This window comes from Nyctereutes procyonoides, unplaced genomic scaffold, assembly GCF_905146905.1.
Source record: "Nyctereutes procyonoides isolate TBG_1078 unplaced genomic scaffold, NYPRO_anot_genome, whole genome shotgun sequence".
NCBI classification, from domain to species: domain Eukaryota; kingdom Metazoa; phylum Chordata; class Mammalia; order Carnivora; family Canidae; genus Nyctereutes; species Nyctereutes procyonoides.
In genome coordinates, this window is record NW_026575131.1 from 42,638,952 (window position 1) to 42,660,376 (window position 21,425).

The window sequence follows — 21,425 nt, forward strand, 5'->3', positions numbered from 1 at the left end:
AAACACACAAGAAGAAACAGACAATACAAACAGGCTTATAACTATTAAGAAACTGAATCAATAATTAATAACTTTCCATAACAAATCACCCAGACCCAGTGAATTTAAAGAAGAAATTACATCGATTCCCTACAGTTTCTTCCAGAAGGTAGAAGCAGAGGGAATACTTCCTAACTCATTCTGTCAGGCTAACATCACCCTAATATAATTTATCACAGGAATAAAAAACGTATATATAAAATGTATGTATGAATTAAAAGCTTTTGTGTGTGAAAGGACACTATCAACAAATTTTAAAATTACTCACAAAATGGGGAAAGCTATTTGCAAATCAGGTATCTGAGAAGACTCTGGTTTCCAGAATATATAAATAATGCTTACAACTTAATAATAAAAAGCCAAATAACCCAAACTTGAAAAAGGCAAAGTGTCTGCATAGATACTTCTCAAGGAAATACCAACTGACCAATAAGCCCATGAAAAGATACTTAACATTGTTATTCATTAAGGAAATGTAAATCAAAATCATGGTGAGCTACCATTTCATACCCTATGATAGAAAGAAAGAAAGAAAGAAGAGAAAGAAGAGAAAGAGAGAGAGAGAGAGAGAGAGAGAGAGAGAAAGAAAGAAAGAAAGAAAGAAAGAAAGAAAGAAAGAAAGAAAGAAAGACACTTAATAAGTGTTGGTGAAGATATGGAGAAACTGGAACCCTCATGCACTGCTAATGAGAAATTAAAATGGTACAGCTCTATGAAAATCAGTCTGGCAGTTCCTCAAAAAATTTAAACATAGAGTTACCATATAACCCCGCAATTCCACTTCAGTACATACACAAGAGAAATAAAAATATATGTCCATACAGAAACTTGTACATAAATGTTCAGGGCAGCATTATTCATAATAGCCCAAAAGTGGAAACAACCCAAATGTCCCTCAGCTGATGAATGGGTAAATGAATGTAGTATAACCATTCAGAGGAATAGTATTCAACCATAAAATGGAATGAAGTAGTGATACATGCCGCAATATGGATGAGCTTTCAAAACATTATAGTAAGTGAAAAAGGCCCATCACTGAAGGTCACGTATTGTATGATTCCACTTGATGAAATGTCCAGATTAGGCAAAACCATAAAGACAGCAAGTGGATTAGCAGCTGCTGGAAGATGGAGGGAAACGGGAAAGGGATTGACAGCTAACAAGTATGGGATTTCTCTTAGGGGTGCTGGAAATGTTCTGGAATTGAATAGCAATAATGGTTGTAAATATTGTGAATATGCTAAACACTATAGAATTCCACAACTTAAAATGGACAGTTTTTTGTTACATGAATTTTATCTCAATTTAAAATCATCATCGTCATCATACATGACTGATATGCTAATCAAATATATTTTTGCTAAAATACAAATACAACTTTTTAAACATTTATCCTTTAAGATTCCTTCCAAATCCAAAATTATCTCACTCTATTCTCAGTGGGACCCAGGGGCTCAGATGACCCTTAAATTGTTGACCCCACTTGCTTTGGAGACAGGCCAGGTGACCAGTGTTGGGGCCAGGTTCTGACCTGAGATCTTGGGTGGGAGTAGGGTTGGGGATGGGTCAAGCCTGGAAGCCAGGAGGGAAGTAGAGGGATCAGTCAATGTTCCCTGTCTCCCTCTGAAACTGTACACAACAATCTTCCCCTACCTTCCTCTAACTTTCTGGGCAGGGCAGGTGTTTCAGTTTCTTAGAGCACAAATATGCAACAGAGAAGCGCCATTTCTGCCTCAAGACGCACATAAAGAGGTGTAGATATAGGTGAGTTCCTTAACAAATATTTCTGTTTTCCTCTCATGTTAATAGCTTGTACCAGGGGTTCTTAAACTCTAGGTGGGCATCAGACAACTGGAGAGGTGGTAAATATTTGGAGTCCTGAGCCCTACATCCAGAGGTTCTGAGTCCCCAAGTCTGGGGATTCCCTCAAATCTGCATTGCTAAAAACCTGGTCTGTGTACTTTGAACAGACTTATCATGTACATGTTTTTCTTTTCCTTCTACTGAAGAAAGTATAGGGGGTTATCTGGTTCCAAGCGTTTAGGTAAGACATTGTTATTATCGGTGGTTGGATAATTTAGACCTGTGTTTCTTGATCCAGAAACATACTGTGGACTGGAAAGCTAAATTTGCTGTCCTGGTGTGGAGGTGGGCGAGCAGAAACAGAGAGGGAGAGCAGTGACAGGTGAAAGGGAACAGGCTTCTAGAATGTAACTCACAGTGGTTTGGGGTTTGGCACCATTCCCTCTTGTATCCCCAAGACCTCCCAAGCCTAGGCCAGAAGTGCCTGTGACATTTTGCGTAAAGGAATGAATAACCAACAGAAAAGTGGAATAGCTTTTATAGATGTCCAACACCCCTTTAATTTCTGATTTGCTGAGAGTTTACATCATGAATGGGTATTGGGTTCTGACAAATACTTTTTTGCACAGATCAAAAAGTGTCAGATAGTTTTTCTCTTTATTCTGTCAGTGTGGTGACTGATTAAATTGCTTGATTTTTGCAAATGTTAACCCATACCCATATTTCTGGGATAAACACCACTTGGTCGTGATGTATTAGCCTTCTAAAATATATCGCTGGATTTGACGTGCTGATACTTGGTTGAGGAATTTTGTGCCTATGTTCATGAGGGATGTTGGTTTTGTAGTTTCCTTTGTTGTGATGTTTTTGTCTGGTTTTGGTATCAAGGTTATGCTGGCTCCATGAAATGATTTGAAGTATTCCATCCCGTACCTCAGATTGTTTGTATAGGATTGATATGATTTCTTCCTTAAAAGTTTGACAGAATGCACAAGAAAAATCATCTAGTCCTGGGGTTTTTTCTCTGTAAGAAGATTTAAAAAAAATAGTTAATCAAATTTCTCTAATAAAGGCAGGACTTTACAGATTTGCTGTTTCACCTCATGTCAGCTTTGGTAGGTTGAATTTTTAAAGAAATTTGTCCATTATTTAAGTTGCTGAATCTAATGTAAAATTGATGATAATATTTCTTTGTTAGTCATTTAAAATCAGTAATGCACATTCTTTCATACCTGCTATTCAGAATTTGTGTCCTCTCTTTTTCTGCTCTCAATCTAACTAGAGTTTTAAAAAACTTTTAAAAAACATTTTAAAAAACTTTTTCAAACAACTGCTTTTAGTTTTGTACATTTGCTTTCTTTTTGATTCCCTGTTTCTTTATTTCTTCTTTTATATTTATTTTTTTCCTTCTACTTTCTTTGGGTTTAATTTGCTTTTATTTTTCTAGCTTCTGAATCGCTGATTTAGGTAATTAATTTTAGACCTTTCTTCTAATAAAAGCATTTGAAGGTATACATTTCTAAGTATGTTTGGGTTGTGTGCCATGGATTTCGATATGTGCTATTTTCATTATTATTCCATTCCAAATATTTTACAATTCATTTTTTGTTTCTTCTTTGACTCAGATTCTTTAGAAGTATGTTGTTTTACTTCCAAATTGTTTTGGCTTTTCTATATATCTTATTGTTATGGGTTTCTACTTCCTTTTGGGTCTTTCATTTGGTTTGTCTTTCTCTGCTGAGATTTATCTTTCCACTTATTAGGGATATATTTTCCTTTAGTCCCTTGAGAACAGTGAAAAGAATTGCATTTCCATGCTTATTTCCAAATTCTAGCATCTAGGTCATCTCAGGATCAGTTTCTTGACCATTTTTTTCTTTTGAGGATGGGCCATGTTCTCCTATTTGTCCACATGCCGAGGGGTGTTGTATTATAGCCTGATCATTGTGGATGCTATGTTGTGCAGACTGGATTATTTCATTCTTTTGAAAAGTAATGATTATTTTATATACTGTTCACGTTATCACACAACTAAGATGCCCAGCTCAGACTCTAAACTCTGCCTCCCCTGAAGTGGGCAGCAGCTCAATTTCAATTGAGTGCCTCCAGCATTCACAGGGGCATTCGTGATTCAGAGGTCAGCCAAGTATTTGGGCAGAGTAAAAATACAGATTCTGGGGCTCTCACTCTCTAGCCCTTTCCTCTCTGTGATCTCCCCTCCTCCCCTGTCCAGTGGCTGTAGTTACCCTAAACTCAGCCCTCTGGTTTTTCAAGACCAAAAATTTGTGACTTTGCTACTGGAATTTTAGTTGCCCCTCATGATTGGCTCCTGCCCCAAAGCCAAAGACATAAAAATGGGAATCCTACCCATTCCATTCAGTTGCCCTCCTCTTTCAAATGCCTGGTCTCTTCCAGGATTCACCATCTTCTCGTAGCTCAACATTGCCCAAAAGAAGATTCTGGGGTTCAGTTTTGGTTTCTGTTCCAGAGTTTATGGGTTTTTTTGGGGGGTGGGGTTTATGGTTTTTATCTGTAGAATGCTTGGTTACATCTGAGCTTACTCAACCGTTACTGAGAAGTGACACCCACTTACATTATCTTCTCCATAGTAAATAATTCAATATTTGCCAGTCCCTGGCAGAGCAGGAATTAGAAAGTCCTCTTAGCAACTCAGTCAGGCTGCATTATTCAGGACCACAGATCAGAAAAAGACTAGGTAAGGTGGAAGAAATGGAAGTCGAGTAGATTGGTCACTGGCTCCCTGCCATCTCAGGCTGGCCCAAGGACTTCTTTTATTCTGCAGATACGGGGAGAAAATGTGAACTCCACTAAATGTAGAGATGTGTGATTATTCTGTCTTGGCGATGCAACACAAATCATCGGCCAAGGAAGCCAAACCATCTCTCTGTTGTTTTGTTCTGTATTCTTCAGAGATGTTACAACACTGAGAGTGTAAACCTACTTGTTTCTAGTAAATTCAAATAAAAGAGGGACAAGATACCTTCTCTGTCAGGAGAAGCCATTTAATTTTGAGAAATTTCCAACCACGCAGCTGAGGTGTTGATGTTAAGAAGATGGGTCAGCCCTACACTGGCTCTGGGTCAGGGGAAGACAAGAGCTACACAGCAGACTTTAGGGATCACCTGTATGATATGAGGGGTTCTTACAAGGCCCTGTCCCCAAATACCTGCATTTCCAACTAGGCACACTACAGGAAATCCCAGACATTTGTACAATTTCTAATTCATTCTAAACTATAAGGCTCTTGCAGATAGAGACTATCTATTAGTTATGTTTCCACCCTAGAATCCAGCATCTGTCACACAGCCTGGCATAGGTCAGAGGTCATCAAGCACAATTGGACTGAGTCAGATGAGCTCCCCTTTAAAATATAAACTCTCACTTTCTAAATGTCAATAAATAAATAAATAAATAAATAAATAAATAAAAAAATGCATGGACAGAATTAAAAGCTAAAAAGCACAACAGGTTGACAAGACTAAAAATTTTTCCAAGCAGAAAAATAAACAAAATCCATAAACACTTTCAAAATAAGAAACACAAGTAGACAGTAAACATACAAAAGTATATGTATTCTTTGTTGGGAATCAAAAGAATACAAAAGAGAACAACAATATGTAATACTTGCAATCATCTCCACTTTGGTCTTTGGAGACATGATTGACTTACTACCCAAAACAGGACTCATCAGAGACCCCCTTATTATTCCTGCCATCCAAAACTAGGTAAGTGAGAAACTTGGGCTATTCCTCTGATTTTCCTCCTCCAAGCACAAGGCAGGAGAGCCTGTGTTCGGCTCCTAGCTTGGCTCTCTCTCCTTCCTGCTTACTGTCTTTATTCAGTCAAGAGGGTCACTTCACCAGTCTGAGCCTTGGTTTCCTCTTCTGTAAAATGGGAGCGGCTGTGCCTTACAGACAGAGGACAGAAGAAGCAGGTGTGTAGCCTATGCTAGCACAGTGCCTGGCACGTAGTAGGTGATGAGAAGGCTCTTATGTGGTGAAGGCAGCTCCTTCACCCAATCTCCTATCTTCTTTCCCAAGGGCCCTATATCTTCACTCACCTCTTTCAACCAGAGTTCCAGTTTTTCAATCACTTTCCCTCTCCTCCCCCTGGTTTTGTAGTCTCACCATTTCCCAAACCTCACTAACTCAGGGGATTGAATCAATGTGACTCAATATAGTTTTCTTACCTACTCCCCTCCAACTGGATGCTTAGGTTATTGCCATTTGTTTGCCTCTATAGGATGTTCTATAAACTAAACTTCCAAATGAGAAAGCTTTCTGCTCAGAGTTAATCCTCTGTGTTAGTGAGTGTATGTAGCAGCCTGATGCCATCTTGGACAAATCCATCACGATGACTGCTCTATGACCTGGAGCCCTCTTGAGCACAGTCCTCCCCCCCCACACACCACCACCACCACCACCACCACCACCATTCTTTCCTTTTGTCTAACCAGTTGTATAATAAATTACCCTTAAGGGTACACTTGGGGCATAACGTCCTTGGTCTGCTCTGGAGATATGGCTATGACACACAACTATTCTCACACATCTCCTCCCAGTTGTCTCCCATTACACATTCCCTAGCCTCTAGGGCTATAAAATCAGGTCTTATGGGAGGTGGGGTGCGAGATCTACTCATTTTGCAGTCACCCAAAACACACCTGTGTCCATAAGCCCCTTTATTAAACCATTGCTTGGCAAGCTGGACTTGGTCTGCCTTTTTCTTTGGCCTTTGGAAGTCACTTGGCATATACTTCCTTTTCAGGGATCATCTGTGTTAGTGACGACTTGGTCTCCCAGAGTAGTCTTGAGATTATTTCATACCTGAGTTTACATGAGAAATGCTTGCTCCTTTCTTTTTCAGACCTGTTCCAAGAGACAGCAAGTTTCCTGCCATCAGGATTTGTAGACTTTATGGAAGGAAGAAAAGGAGGGAGCAGAGGAAGAAAGGAAGGGAGGGACAGAGGGAGAGGCAAAGGAAGGGAGGCAGGCAGGCAGATGCTCACGAGATATTTGTTAAATAAATGAAGGAGCAGTTTGGGGATCATTAGTCCTATTCTATAGATGAGGACCTTAGGTTCAGGAAGGGTAGACAGCTTGCCCAGAAATACAGTAAATTTGACTTGAGTTCTCTGAATCCAGTTCCATTGCTCTTTCTTGTACACCTACTGGGAGAACGGTCTAGCTTAGTGCTACTCGAATGCCAGTCCCAAGGGGCATGTGACCGAATGTAAATGAGTGTGCCACTTCCTTCATCAAAAGAGCTTTGCTAAGAAGAAATGCTCCCCAAACTAAACAGTATGTTTTGTGACTTCGTGTTCTGGCAAATTTCCCAGTCTCATTACATATAGTTCATCACTGGTAGCTAGACCACGGACCACACTTTTTTTTTTCCGATCCTCACCTAACCACATAGTTTGAAATTCTGCATCTCTGTCATTTCAGATGCTCTCCATGTCTAGATGGAGCCCTCAGGCACCCCAGAGTCCATCACCATTTATTATGATTATCAGAGCCTTCTGTGTGAGACCAAGTCCTTCACCTTTGCCACCTTCAGCACCACCATCTTGTACTTCCTGGTGTTCCTTCTCAGCCTGGTGGGCAACAGCCTGGTGTTATGGGTACTGGTGAAGTATGAGAGCCTGGAATCCCTCACCAATGTCTTCATCCTCAACCTGTGCCTCTCAGACCTGGTGTTCTCCTGCTTGTTGCCAGTGTGGGCCATGGGGTACCACTGGGGCTGGGTGCTGGGGGACTTCCTCTGCAAGCTCCTCAACATGATCTTCTCCATCAGCCTCTACAGCAGCATCTTCTTCCTGACCATCATGACTATCCACCGCTACATATCAGTAGTGAGACCCCTCTCGTCCCTGCGCGTCCACACCCTCCAGTGCCGTGTGCTGATGACCACATCTGTGTGGGCAACCAGCATCCTGTCCTCCATCCCTGATGCCATCTTCCACAAGGTATTTCCCGAAGGCTGTCACTACTCAGAAAACAAGTGGTTCCTCACCTCGGTCTACCAGCACAACATCTTCTTCCTGCTATCCATCGGCATTATCCTGTTCTGCTATGTGGAGATTCTCAGGACCCTATTCCGCTCAAGATCCAAACGGCGCCCCCGGACAGTCAGGCTCATCTTCACCATCGTGGTGGCCTACTTCCTCAGCTGGGCTCCCTACAACCTGGTCCTGTTTCTACAGACACTGCTGAAACTCGGGGTCATCCAGAGCTGTGAGCTCAGCCAGCAGATAGATTATGCCCTGCTCATCTGCCGCAATGTTGCCTTTTCCCACTGCTGCTTCAACCCAGTGCTCTACGTTTTTGTCGGGGTCAAGTTCCGCAGGCATCTCAAAAGTCTACTCCAGCACTTCTGGCTCTGCCAGCAGCAGGCACCCAGCACTCCCCCTCACTCCGCGGGTGCCTTCAACTATGAGGGTGCCTCCTTCTATTGAAAGGGAGTCTGGTGGTGCCAATGGAGGTGGACAGAGCTGCTAGAGTGGGAGCAGGAAGAAGCATCATGGAGGGCACGCTGGCAAATGCCATGGCCATGACGATGGGGTGAGAGAAATAGCTTCCACCTGCAGAGGCTTCATGTCTCCTCTCCTGCAGACAGTGGCTCCCACCTGGAAACTTTAGATCACCATCCAGAAAAACACTTCTTGGATTCTGAGTTCACCATCCATTCCTTCATGAATTCATTCATTCGGACATTGCTTAGTCCAGAAGACTTCCAAAACTTGGAAGGATTCCCAGAAAGGAGGGTCCTTCAAGACTTTATGAGGTCTGAGACTCAATGTGTGTGCTATTTGTACAAATGCAGGCTGCTGGCAGATGATCTGTCCCCTGCTCCACTGCAGGGTTGTGCCAGCTGACTTTGGAGGGATTGGCTCTGCACTCCTCAGTGACTGCTGGATGAGACTATTCTGCAAGGCCAAGATAAGCACATCCTCAAATAACAAGTCAGGACGCAATCAGGATTCTGAAAACCCACAATTAGATGGGAGACATGTCCCATATCATAGCTCCAGTGTCTGCCACATGAATTGGCACCTGCATATTCAGTCCATAAATCTTTTGTGGAAAGAATGAATGCAATAAGTGCTACCTTCCACATGAAGCATTTATCTGCAAGACATAAAGATAATGAGATACTATTGTAATCCTACAGGTACCAACAGTCCAGCTCTGAAGGTCCAGATAAAGAAGTACCCGCCTTGGCTAAGGCATCCAGGGTAAAGAGTTCTGTAACATCTCATCCTCTCTAGTTGGATATTGAGCTGATGCTTTAGATTCATCACTGTCCACCTAAAATGTTCTCCACCTGCCTGGTTGATGGCACCAGCTTCCTCCAGCCACTAATGCTCCAAACCTGGGTCATCCCTAAGTCCTGCATTTCCCTTCCCCTACTCCCACAGCCCAGTCCTGTGGACTCTGCCTTCTCCAAGGCCCTCAGAGATATCCTTGCCTGTGTTCATCACATGCCTGTGGTTCCATCCCCAATGGCTTTACTTCCTCAGCATCCTCCTACTGCTCATCTCTTTCACCACCTAAAAGGCCAGTTCCTCAGGAAGCCCTCCTCTATCTGTAAATCAGAAGAGCACTCTCTGGGGTGCTGTGGCACTCTACTTGTCCCCTATAAAATAGCATTTGTCACTCTCCACCATGTGTCATAGTTACACTTGTACATGTCTTATCATCCTGCCCCATTGGACTGCAAACTGTCTGAGGGCAGGAACCTGGTCTTTCTTGCACTCTGCCAAGCACTGGCCCTGGTTTTCTATCACTATATATTGCATGGGAGCGAAGAATGACAATTGTTATTATTCTTCTAATTTATGCATTTTGGAGACCCGTGCCTAGGGAATATAGTCTACCTTTCCTGCCCCAGGATGCTAGTTTATAGATAGTTATCTTTCTTCTTTAGTCTATACCCTCAGAGCACCTTGTTTATCCCTCTCAGTGGAAATAGCTATACTTGACCTTGCTTTTTAGTTAGTGGTACACATGCCTGCCTCTTACACTGTCCCATAGTGTCACATCCAAGGACATAGATAAAACTCACCTTCTAAACTTTCCCATATCACACAGACCTGGTCCCAATCTGACTTAGCTCTGGAGTGGAGCCTTTGGAAAATCTCCCCAGGTGATTCTGACCTGCATTCCACTTAGATATATTTGGCTATAGGTCCTTGAAAATGAGAATTCCAAAGTCTTCCATAGTCCCTTGAGCAGGGCTTTACACAGAGTAGGCACTCAATATATGCTTACCAAATAAAGTAGCTACTATTACAGCCCTCAGCTAGAGCCTAGAGAGCACAAAAGCATCCACTCCTTCAGCTCCAGCTTCAATTATGCATTTGCATTTGGGTGGCCAGCCTTGGAGGCATTTTACTTGGCTGGGAAAGACAGAGGTCTAGTTTTAAGAATTAGGCCAGTAGCACTTGCTGAAGAGAACTAGGTGGTAACCAACAAAGGGATAGAGCTCTTATGGACTTGCCAACTAATAGCTGAGGACATCACTTACCACGGATAGAAAACAGCAAAAGGAAGGAGACATGAGGTAGTAATGGGCTCAGAGCTAAGCCCATAGGCTTCCGATTGGGGTGATCATTCAGTGCCCCTTTCAAACTAATATTATTAAAACTCCATTCAATGTTCATTCAGAAGGTGGGATGAGCCCAGGGATGAGAAGAGCAGAAGACTCTTGTTCACACCCTCCAAAATCAAAGCAGTGTAGCCTTAATCCCACTCTTCCTAGAAGGCAGGTTTGGAGGTCTTACATCACTACAGAGTATGCCTTTTGAGAGGTGTGCTTCATTAGCTCCTCATTCCATCCCATACCTTCACATCCAAAGATGCTTATCTAAGTATTTCTTTCAACACATTTACCCATACCCCCAAGAGCATATCACTAAACACAAGTGTATCCATCTTCTTAAATTTCTAGTGATGTTTTGTCATTCCCTGGAGTAGAGAGTAGAGCATCTTCTCCCAGTCTAGTTCCTTGGGAAGACAAGGAAAGAGGCACAGAGAAGGAAAGGTATGAATGGGATGACAGAGGCACATTGTATCAGAGAGGGAACTGTGGGTAAGACTCCTGAAAAAAGCAGCCAGAAAGCTACAGGCTAGTGGCTACTCTCTATATACCTTGACCACACCCTCCATTGGCCACAACCTCTTGCCTTCCCCTCTCTCCACCCACAGAACCATGATTCAACCTCAGCTAGTCTCTTGTGGACCTGTCCCTCTCCTCTAGTCAATAAAAGGTGACCCAACCACAGGGCTACCGACCTCCTGCTGCTTCTGCCGCTCATCTCATTAAAAAACCACAGTGATTCCTAGGGAAGATGTCTTCACAGCATTGCTACCTCCCTTTACTCGGACAAAATCAGGAAAACAGGAACTTTGCTCGTCACTGAATAGGAACTCTAAGCTCAGGGCAGCCCCAGACCTCAAATGACCCCAGCCAGAGTAGAAGTTCCTCAAGGGCACAAGCCTCATATTGTAGCTCAAGAGTCTCCCTCTGTGCCCAGCAATGTTTGTGGTTGGTTGAGTCAGTAGATAAGAGACCATCTTTTGGGCTTTTTTCTACTTCCGTTTTTTCTTTCCACATTTGCTTACATTATATCTTCCACCAGGTACCACCTAATGGCTTCCCATGAACTCTTCCCTAGGGCCCATCAGCCCAGACATTGCCCAATTGCTGAACTCCTGACAGCTTTCATTTGTGGAACCTACATGTGACAGGACAAAGAGGCCCACACATCTAGAAAAGCACAGCAGAATAGATCCCAAAGTAGACTATCTGAGAAGGCTCTCAGGACCTGAGCCCTAGACCCAAACCCCAAAACTCCTTTACTGACTCACTATGATCTTGGGCCTCTCAGACCCTCAGTATCCTCATCTGTAAAGCTATATAAATGCCAGTGACGCAAAGACAGACTCTACCCACACTATGGAGATGCACATGAGGTCACATGCATAAAAGTACTTGCTTTGCCAATGATTCAGCCCCAAATAGGAATCACTACTGTAATCATCTCATAAAGACAGAAAGCATCATCGTATCATATGCACAAATTAAAAATTAGCATGTATGGATGCACCTCTGGCTGTGTTTTCTTCATTTCTGCCCAACGTCATTATATACAACTCCCAAAAGTTCTCTGCTTATGGGTGATCTGGGTTATGATTTAGGGTGGAGGGAGGAACACAGGAGGAGGACTGGATATTGACCATGGAGATACAGAGTAGAATAAGGGGCACCTGGGTGGCTCAGTAACTGAGCATCTGCCTTTGGCTCAGGTAGTGATCCTGGGGTCCTGCAATCAAGTCCCACATCAGGCTCCCTGTGAGGAGCCTGCTTCTCCCTCTGCCTATGTCTCTGCCTCTCTCTATGTCTCTCATGAATAAATAAATAAAATCTTTTTTTAAAAAGTGTGGAACTTATGTGGGTCAGGATGGTAGGAAATTGACTCCTTTTAGGCCTCGCAAAATCCAGGAGGCCAAGTGTGTCCTGAGTGCTCCATGGTTCAGTTTTCTGTCCCCATCTCTCCCTTGGCCTGGCACCTAAGTTGACTGTCTTCAAGTCCAAGGTTTTTTCCTATTTTGTGATCAACATTGTGTCAGAACAAAGACTTTTCAGAGATCAGCCTTCCAATCAGAAGGAATGGCACACTTCCTGCTGTGAATTTCAGGTATCCTGAAAACTTGGTGGGAAACACTTTACAGGTCTTAGGGAAGTTTGAGAAGGGTTATCCTGGACTCCCCTCTCTACCCTGAGGCCAGCCCAGATTTTAGGTACAGGGTGGTTGTAACCTCCTCTCCCATACCCGTAATCCCTCCACAAAAGAAAGCGTGGCCAAAGGGACACAAGGAGGACAATAGCAGCTTGGTTCCTTGACTTGGGCCATATCAGAAATCATGGTCAGAGAGAAGATATAGGCAATGGATGGGCATGGAGAACTGGGTAGTTATAAGCATGGTATCAGGCCAGAGGGTGAGAGGGGGGCACATAGACCTCAAGGATGTTCCTGGCCACATGTGTAGAGGCCTACTCTGGGAAGCAGTGGAAAGCCCGTGCTGGGAGGTAGAAAATCACAAAGACAAATTAGCCCCATTCTCAAGTTGGCCAGCCTCTGGTCATTCCTATTTGGGGATAGATTTCCATAGGACTACTCTAGTCCTAGGGAAGTGCTGATCTTTTTCCCAGGTGACTTGGATGAACCTTCTTGACTCAGAGAAAATGATATGGCTCCATTGTCCACACAACTGGAAATGCACACCTTGAATACGTCACCTTAAATGTGTCATGGAAACCATTTCAAAGCATTTTGCAGTAAACTATGGTAGTTTAGGGAAGGAAATACCCATCTGTATCTGTTCCCCCCACTTTGGTTACAATTGGTACAACAATCTGCCTCTAACTTTTTCCAGCAATAAGGATAATGTGACTTTTAAAAAACACTGAACACTACTAATTTTTCAAAGCATCTTCTGTTTAAAGATTAGAGGAAACCCACACATATTGGTCTTCATAGGAAATCACATTCACCTTTCTGGTTGGGTCCTCAGCAAGCCACTTCCTCTCCTTATTTATTTAACTTAACTAGAGAGGTTTAAACTAGTTATCTCTAAGATCCTTTCCTGTGATTAAAAAAATGAGATGTGTGGGCCTATAATCTCATGAGTTGCATTTCCATGAGGTTCTTTAGGGAACACAAACCTATAGCTTCAGGCATGTTACGGGTTGAACTGTGTCCTCCTCCTCCTCCCTACCAAATTCTTAGGTTTGAGTCCTAATTCTCAGTACTTCTGAATGTGACCTTCTCTGTAAAGAGCATTACTTTGTGTGTAATTACGAAAAGAGAGGTGAGGCAGGCCCATAACCCAATATGACAGGGGGGAAAGAGGGGGAATTTGGACACAGATCCGGACAAAGGGAGAAAGCCATGTGAAGATCGGAGTTATGCTATCATAAGTCAAGAACACCAAAGATTGCCAGCACCCACCAGAAGTTAGGAGAGAGGCATGGAACAGGTGCTCTCCCACAGCCTCAGAAGAAGACATCCCTGCAGACACCCTGACCATAGACTTCTGGCCTAGAGATCTATTTAGGCCACCTGGTCTGAGGGACTTTGTTATGGCAGCATGAACAGGTTAATACATGGCACCAATCTCAGTGGGTGTGCAAGGAATTCTAGTGCATCTCAGAGCTCCTCATGAGGCTTCAGGGTTTACCCTGCCCATATAGAAGATTGGAAGCTGACTTTTACTGAGATCTACTCTGTGCTGGGCCCATACATTTTTACACCTCACGGCCGCCCTGGGAAGTTTCCTATTTCCACTTTGACCAAGGAGGGTATCGAGGCTTAGAGAAGTCACACTCCCCAAACATGTGGGGTCACTGCCTGAGGCAAGGGGTCATAGCCCCAGTCAAGTGGGGCCTCAGGCCCTAGCACAAGGCTCACGACTTGGAAGACATGGGGTCATGAACCTGAGCATGAAGTATCACAGCCCTGAGGATGTGAACTCATAGCTCCGATAAAGTGGGGACATGGCCTCAAACACGTGGGGTCACGACCCCGGGGACATGAGTTCAAGTCCTCTGGCATGTGGGGTCATGACCTATTCACTGGGGCCACAGCTTTGAACATGTGGGGTCACAGTCCTGAGGATGTGAGGTCATAGTCCTGAAAAAAGTGGCACTAAAATCTGACTTTAAGATCTTTCCCATCCTTTGGGTGCCTGGGTGGCGCAGTGGTTGAGCGTCTGCCTTTGGCTCAGGTCATAATCCTGGGGTCCTGGGATTGAGTACCGCATCGGGCTCCTTGCAGGGAGCCTGCTTCTCCCTTTGCCTGTGTCTCTGCCTCTCTCTGTGTGTCTCTCATGATAAATAAAATATTAAAAAAAAAACCTCTCCCATCCTTGATATGTCATAAAACCATTCAGACCGTGGTTGGAACAATGACTATTCCTCTGCCATTCTCTCCCTCTTTCCTCTTCCTTTCACAGTTTTTAACAAGAAGAATAGAAATCACTTTTCACGACCCCCACAAACTGACTAGTCTAATCCATCTAATCACTGACTTATCTATACCTAATAATTTCTTTTTTTTTTTTAAAGATTTATTTATTTATTTGTTCATGGTAGAGAGAGACAGAGAAAGGCAGAGACACAGGCAGAGGGAGGAACAGGCTCCATGCAAGGAGCCTGACGTGGGACTCGATCCCGGGACTCCAGGATCGCGCCTGGGCCAAAGGCAGGCGCTAAACCGCTGTGCCACCCAGGGATCCCCTATACCTAATAATTCCTAAAAGAGCACTAATGACATGCCATACCCTGAACTTAATGAGGACATCTATTTCCTTTCCTGCACTATTCCACCCAGGTAATGTTGGGGCCATGGTGCCTGATTGGACAAAACCAGCTAAGTCCTGTGAGATAGAAAGGTAATTCTAGATTAAATGGTGGGAACAGGGGCAGACAGTAAAAGACGGTGCAGCCGGAGCTAAGGAATGACAAGAGCCCAGGCCTCAAGCCACAGGCCGAAGAGCCCCGTGTGCTTGCTGCCGCTCTTCAGTTAGATGTCACTTGTTTGGTTCTCTTGAGTCCGGCCTCAGGATGCCTTGCAACTCATTAACAGAAAATAGAACTTACAAACAGAAACCGGGCCGAGCGCGGAGCAGAAGGCAGGGGCGGTGCTTCATTCATCAACACACGCTTTTTGAGCACTGCATTCAAATAGGTCCCTGCGATACAGAGAGAGGGGATCAAAAGATGGGAAGCCCCAGCAATACACAGCGCTTCTCATTTGGCCTGCCCAACGTATCAAAAATATTACCGTTTCAACACGTACTCAATAAAAAAAAATAGTAATAATAAAAAAAGTAGTGATAAGCCGTCTCACATTTTGTTTTCCATACTAAGGCTTTGGAAGTCAGGTGTGTTTTGCACTCACAGCCCATGTACGATTCAGCTCGAACTAGCCGCATTTCAAGTTCCCCAAAGCCGCCCGGGGACAGCGCTGCTCTCGGGTGCCACAGGAGCCCGCGGGGACTGCACGGCTGAAGCCGGGGCCGGGGTGACACCGCAGCGCCCCGGGGAGATGCAAACCTGGGCCCCCGCTGAGCGAGCCGGGAGTCGTAGTCCGCGCCCCTGGGCTGTGGGGTCCGACGGGACTTGTAGGCGCCGGCTGTGCGGAGCATGCCGGGAGTTGTAGTCCGCGCCCTCCTGCGGCGGCTCTGCGTGTCATGGCGGGCCGCGCCGCGCTACCGCACTCTTCCGCTGGGCCCCAGAAAGTTTCGCTTCTGCCCAGCGGTGGACCCTCGAGCGCGTAAGTGCGGCGGGGGGCCGGCCGGACCTCGGGGGAGCCTGGGCCGCCGTCGGCCCGGGAGCCGAGAACTTGGCTCCGGGCGCGGCTGATCACCTGTTGCCCTCCGCGTCCCCGCCCCTGTCCCCGGGTCTCCCCCGGACCCCGCCGGAGCCCGGCCGGCCTGGGAGGCACCTGGAGCCGGGGCTGAAACAGACCCTGGGCCCCGGGCTGCCTCCGGCCATCAGTGAGGAAGGCAGACCCCCGAAGCACCAGCCCCAGGACCTCCGACGGCCGAGGGGCGCCCCCGGTGGGAGCCTCCGAAGGAGCCTTGGACCCTCCAGGCACCGGAGGTCCTGCTCGCCCTGCCCGGGAGGCCGCTGACCTTCAGGGGCCGGGGCTGCCCAGACCTCCGCATCCCGCATCCCGCATCCCGCATCCCGCATCCCGCATCCCGCGCTGCCGCCCAGCAGGGGACAGTTTGCCCATCCCGGGCCGTCTTCAGGCCTTGGCCCATTCTCTTTACCTTGTGTCCCAGATCTCGGGACAGCCGCCCCCGCCCCCGCAGTGATCCTGCCTTGAGACACCTGTGCATTTGGGGTGGTGGCGTGGCCGCATGGGACGTGGGCCAGATAAGACCCCGGGTTGTAGGGGGAGGGCTGGGTTCTGTTGTATTTTTGTGTAAGCAAGGGCGGTTGACACATGAACCACGTGACTCCCCGTTAATGCACCTGTGCCCTCTGATGTCCCTTGTCACTCTTGACAGCTCCCATTGGCTGCTCCCTCCAGAAACCAAGAGAGCGTGGATAGAAAGTGCCTGTGTTGGCCGCAGCCTCTGCCCCCTCTGCTTGTCTGTCTTAAACCGCGGCCCTTTCCTTTCCCACGGAGAAATGGGTCAGGGGCTCTTTGAGGGCAGAGGATCAGGCTGTAATCTGCTCACTGCCGTCCAGGCCCTGCAAGCCCTGTGGTCTCTGTAGCAAGCTTTACTCCCCTGCCATCTGCCTAATGCGGCTTCCCCTGTGTGCCCGTGCCAGGAAAGAGCTGTCTCACTGAGGTTAAATGCTTTCCGGGGCTCCCCCCTTCTGAAGTGGGCCCGTGCTCATGGGGCTCCACTTGACCGTCCCTTCTGTGACAGTCACTGTTCATCAGTTACGGGATGCCCTGTGCAGTTGTGGGCCACCGTTGTTATCACCCTGGAAATTAGAGTTCATTGTCTCGGTGAAGGGACCTGACCTTCTAGAGATTAGGAGGATCTGCACCAGCTCTTGCTTTGGGAAACAGGTTTTCTGCTTCTGTTAAAAGTGTTCATCCTGGTGTGGTGCTTCATTTAGTTTCTAAGCTGTTTTCCTATTTTGGTAGGAAAATAGTTAAATATAATCATTGAAAGGATTGTCGTGAACTTGTGCCCACCTGTGAGAATCCACAAGTTGTATTCGACTCTGATTATTTTTGTGTTTTTTTTATTTTTTATTTATTTATGATAGTCACAGGAAGAGAGAGAGAGAGAGGCAGAGACACAGGCAGAGGGAGAAGCAGGCTCCATGCACCGGGAGCCCGACGTGGGATTCGATCCCGGGTCTCCAGGATCGCGCCCTGGGCCAAAGGCAGGCGCCAAACCGCTGCGCCACCCAGGGATCCCCGACTCTGATTATTTTTGGTAGTTGCTTTAGAGTCGATCTTCTAGCGGCCCCTCAGATGGTTTTTGCTCCTTGCACCTGGTTTTGGGGCAATAGCATAGATTGAGGAGCCGTGCTTTTAGCGTGGTCCTTTTGGGCAGATGTTTGTGATGAGAGGAAGCACCCCACACAGACAAGATCAGAGCAGCTAGTAATGTCAGTGTTGACCTGTATCAGTCACTGAGGCTGTGGGCTGCTGCCTCCAGAGCATATAACAGGCACCTGAGAAATGGCAATCCCTCTCTTCCCTGTAGGGGAGAGGTTTGGCTGATGGGTAATCTTTATTTTCAGGTGATTTCGAGAATGACTTTGGTGGCTGAAGACTAGAATGTCTTTAAACACAAGGCGGAGGAAGCATATTGTCTAGCTGTGATCTCATGATGAAAATCACTGATAGGAACTCTGAGTTTGGGGCCACATTCACTGGAGCAGCCCCAGAATGCATAGCAGGTCAGGTGCACTAACTGGTCCCTTGTAACCAGCCAGATGCTGCCTGTGAGCAGAGATGAGTGGAGTTTGGCCTCGTCAGCATCTGCTCACCTAGTGCTGAATGTCACTGTGTTGCTCTAAAGATGAAAAATATATTCTACTTGTGATCTCAATGCCAGTTTGTTTGTTTTTTTTTTGGGGGGGGGTTGTTCGTTTTTGTTTTTAAAGCTCTTGGGGGTTGTTTGTTCGTTTTTGTTTTTAAAGCTCTTGATTGGTATAAGAGCCTCTGTTTGAACAAGTAAATCAGTAGCGTGGATACTGAAATGTTTCCATGGGTCTCTATTTATCCTTTTGCTGCTTTTAGACATACTGTTTTTTCATCACTGTACTGCCCCATAATAAGAGCTTCAGCCTCAGAGCACATGGGTTCATGGCTTTTACAAGATGAGCATGGAGGAGCTGTGCTCAGTTGAGTAGGAGGTATTTTTTCCCTCTTCCACATGTTGGAGCCAGCCTGATGGTTTTTGTGACCACCAAGGATCCTCCCTGTTCACAAAGGTCTTTGTGGCATTTGAAAGACACCGAGCACCTGCATCTAGTTTGGCCAGATCCTGTTTTCCAGGACGAGGATGTGTACATCAGTGTGGTTCTGAGGGGAATCTGTGGTCTGGTTATAGTACTGTCACCCTGCAGTTGGTTCCGGGGCCCAAGGGCAGGTCTGGCTAACCACCTCAGGAGCTTGGGAGTACTGCATCTTTTGTCTAGGGTGGAAAACCGAGTTAGAGGAGCTTATAGAATCCAGAAAAACCTGAGGTAAAAAAGCAATCCAAACAAACCATTAGTATGCATGGGGGTATACTGCATAGAGGAGAATCCTGTAGGAGGTCCAGGGTGGACTGGACAGCCGAACCAGAGGTGGTGGTTTCACAAGGAACCAGAGGAATTTCCTCAAGCTGAACCTGTAGTCCCGTGGGCTTCATCAAGAGTAGGGGGCGGGGGGGGGGGCACTTAGAAGCCTCTGCCAAAGTTAGCCACTGGCAATGTCTGCTCTTCTCCTTCCCTACCTCTTCCTTGAGGAAGATAAAGTGCAACCTCCCCATGTTGTACATGGGGGTAAAGCCAAAACTAAAAAACAGGGAAAAAAAACCCTTACACACAGAAGATAGGAAAAGGTTAAATAACTTCCCCAAGATAAGACAGATTTGCTTAAATTCCCTGAAAAGAGTTTGGTGAGCTAAATATAGCAGTCTCACCCGATCATGGCACAATCTTTATCTCATTACCCACTGAATGCTAGGGAATGGAAATTTCACATGGCTAGTCTGATTCCAAAATCCAAATAGTGTCCTACGTGGCAAGCCTCAGCTACAATTGGTAAAAGAGAAGACAGTCTTCTTGCCTATTGCCAAACTCCGGCGTCAGAGCCATCCTAGGTCTTGCTCGCCCTTCCTGTCTACCAGCATAGCCCCACCCTCTGCCCTGTCTCTCCCAAGATGCTGCTAATGTCACCCAAAGAGCACAGCAGAGCTCAGGCCCATCAATACCTCCCCCACCAGAAGTGTTCCTGGTTGATGGTGCCGGATCCAAAGTCCCAGAGATGCAGAGAAGGAAGGGCTTTGGGGGGGTTGGGTGCACAGGAGAGGTGGCCATGGTTATCCTTGTCTGGATAGATGGAAGAGGCTTCTGGGTAAGGCTGCCTCAGGCCAGAGCCGTGGGGCGTACTTTCTCCCATAGACACAATCCATCCAGTCCCTAAATACATTATTCCATTCCTTCCTAGGATAATAATTCCGTGGCTTTTCCACAATAACGACAGTATAACTTCTGCAATTGCAGTGTGATTTTTTTAGTGTGTTATTTTAGTCAACATAAAACTAATTTATGTCCAGTAAAGAGGAAAATTGAAAAATCAGAGAAATCAAGTTTTTGGAAAATTTACTCACGTTTCCCCCCATTGAAGGATAATGGCATTATTTACATGCTGGTACATTTCCATGCCTTAAAGTTCAGTTAAGTCTATGGAGCAAGAGTCTATGTGTTTGGTTTTGTCTAATTCATTCATTCATTCAACAAATAGTTTATCTCGGGCTCGCCACAGGTCAGACCTGTCCTAGGTGCTGAGGAAATGGTGAGTAGCAGTGGAGCTTACAGACAGGTGGAAGACAGGTTAAATGAGAAACTACCACACTGGCGAATGGCCACAAACGTGGACGAAAGGCAGTAGGGGCTTAGCATCTTGTGCCTCCTGTGCTCACCTGCTTTCATCAGAGCCCATTTCAGGCCTCAAGTGACCTCTTACTCATCTATAAGCTTAGGAGGGTGTATGCTGTCTCTTCTCCCTTCTGGAGCATGTGTTCCTTGTAGACTAGGGCCCACCGTGGCCTGCCTGGCTCACAGCTGTAGTCCCAGCTCCTGGGTCAGGTCTGCGTCTCACTAGTGGTGCCCAGCAGCCCCCTCTTGCTGGCAGACAGTCTGTTAACACAGATGGGTTACACACGTGCTTCCTTAAGGCCGTGTTTAGTGCCTAGAGCATATTCTAGCAGAGACTCAGTTGGTAATTCATCATTGGCTGGACTGACATTCCTCCCCCCACCCCACCCCCCCAAAATACTCTGATCAGGAGAGTCCCCCTGAGCATTTGGTTTTGGAACTCTGCAATTTTCTCCATCTGGGTGGGGGGCAGGAATAAATAGGTGCCCCAGCTGGGTTCTCAGGTGTTTGCCCAGCTGTTCTGGAGACTGCCCAGAGTTTCATGCATGCACTCACCGCCTCCTGGTTCTTTTGTCTGGGCTTCAGTGGCAAGACCTCAGCCCCACAGCCCCAGGTATGGATATGTTGCTCCTTCTAGAGCAGCTGCCCCCCTTCCAAAAAAAGACAGTCAGCTTCCCACAGGCCCCCAGAGGCAACACCTCCTATCCACAGGTCTCTCAACCCTGCCTTCCTGGGGCAGCTGGAACTGGAGCCAGTTTTGTGTGTGTTCCAGAGGCAGTGACCGAGGAGCCTGGAATAGTTGGTGCGAGAGGGAGGCCCAAGGGAAGTTTCAAAAAGTGATGGCAAAAGCTCCATTCAAGTCTCCATTCCCTTTAAGAAAGAAGATCACAAGCAAGGAGTGTGGGAAGGATGACCCAGGCATACAGTTG

General features: G+C 46.1%; 2 protein-coding genes across 4 annotated transcripts in view; both read left to right on the forward strand.

The window, feature by feature from the left end:
• Positions 1–656: 656 nt before the first annotated feature.
• Positions 657–12,232, forward strand: XCR1 (X-C motif chemokine receptor 1). 2 transcript variants are annotated; one of them, XM_055342808.1, is made up of 2 exons: positions 657–1,803; positions 7,311–12,232. In XM_055342808.1, the coding sequence occupies exon 2, from the start codon at positions 7,328–7,330 to the stop codon at positions 8,318–8,320; it is 993 nt and encodes a 330-aa protein (XP_055198783.1). In that variant the 5' UTR covers positions 657–1,803; positions 7,311–7,327; the 3' UTR covers positions 8,321–12,232. The 2 variants fall into 2 exon arrangements, with proteins under 2 accessions (XP_055198783.1, XP_055198784.1); XM_055342809.1 differs by lacking the exon at positions 657–1,803 and adding an exon at positions 1,938–2,957.
• Positions 12,233–16,094: 3,862 nt separating this feature from the next.
• The window catches only part of FYCO1 (FYVE and coiled-coil domain autophagy adaptor 1), a 73,100-nt gene continuing 67,769 nt past the window's right edge, over positions 16,095–21,425 (forward strand). The window contains exon 1 of one of the 2 annotated variants that reach the window (XM_055342806.1): positions 16,095–16,204. The gene's annotated coding sequence lies outside the window, so the exon portion shown is untranslated. The remainder of the gene's footprint in view (positions 16,205–21,425) is intronic. The other variant, XM_055342804.1, reaches the window with a different exon arrangement.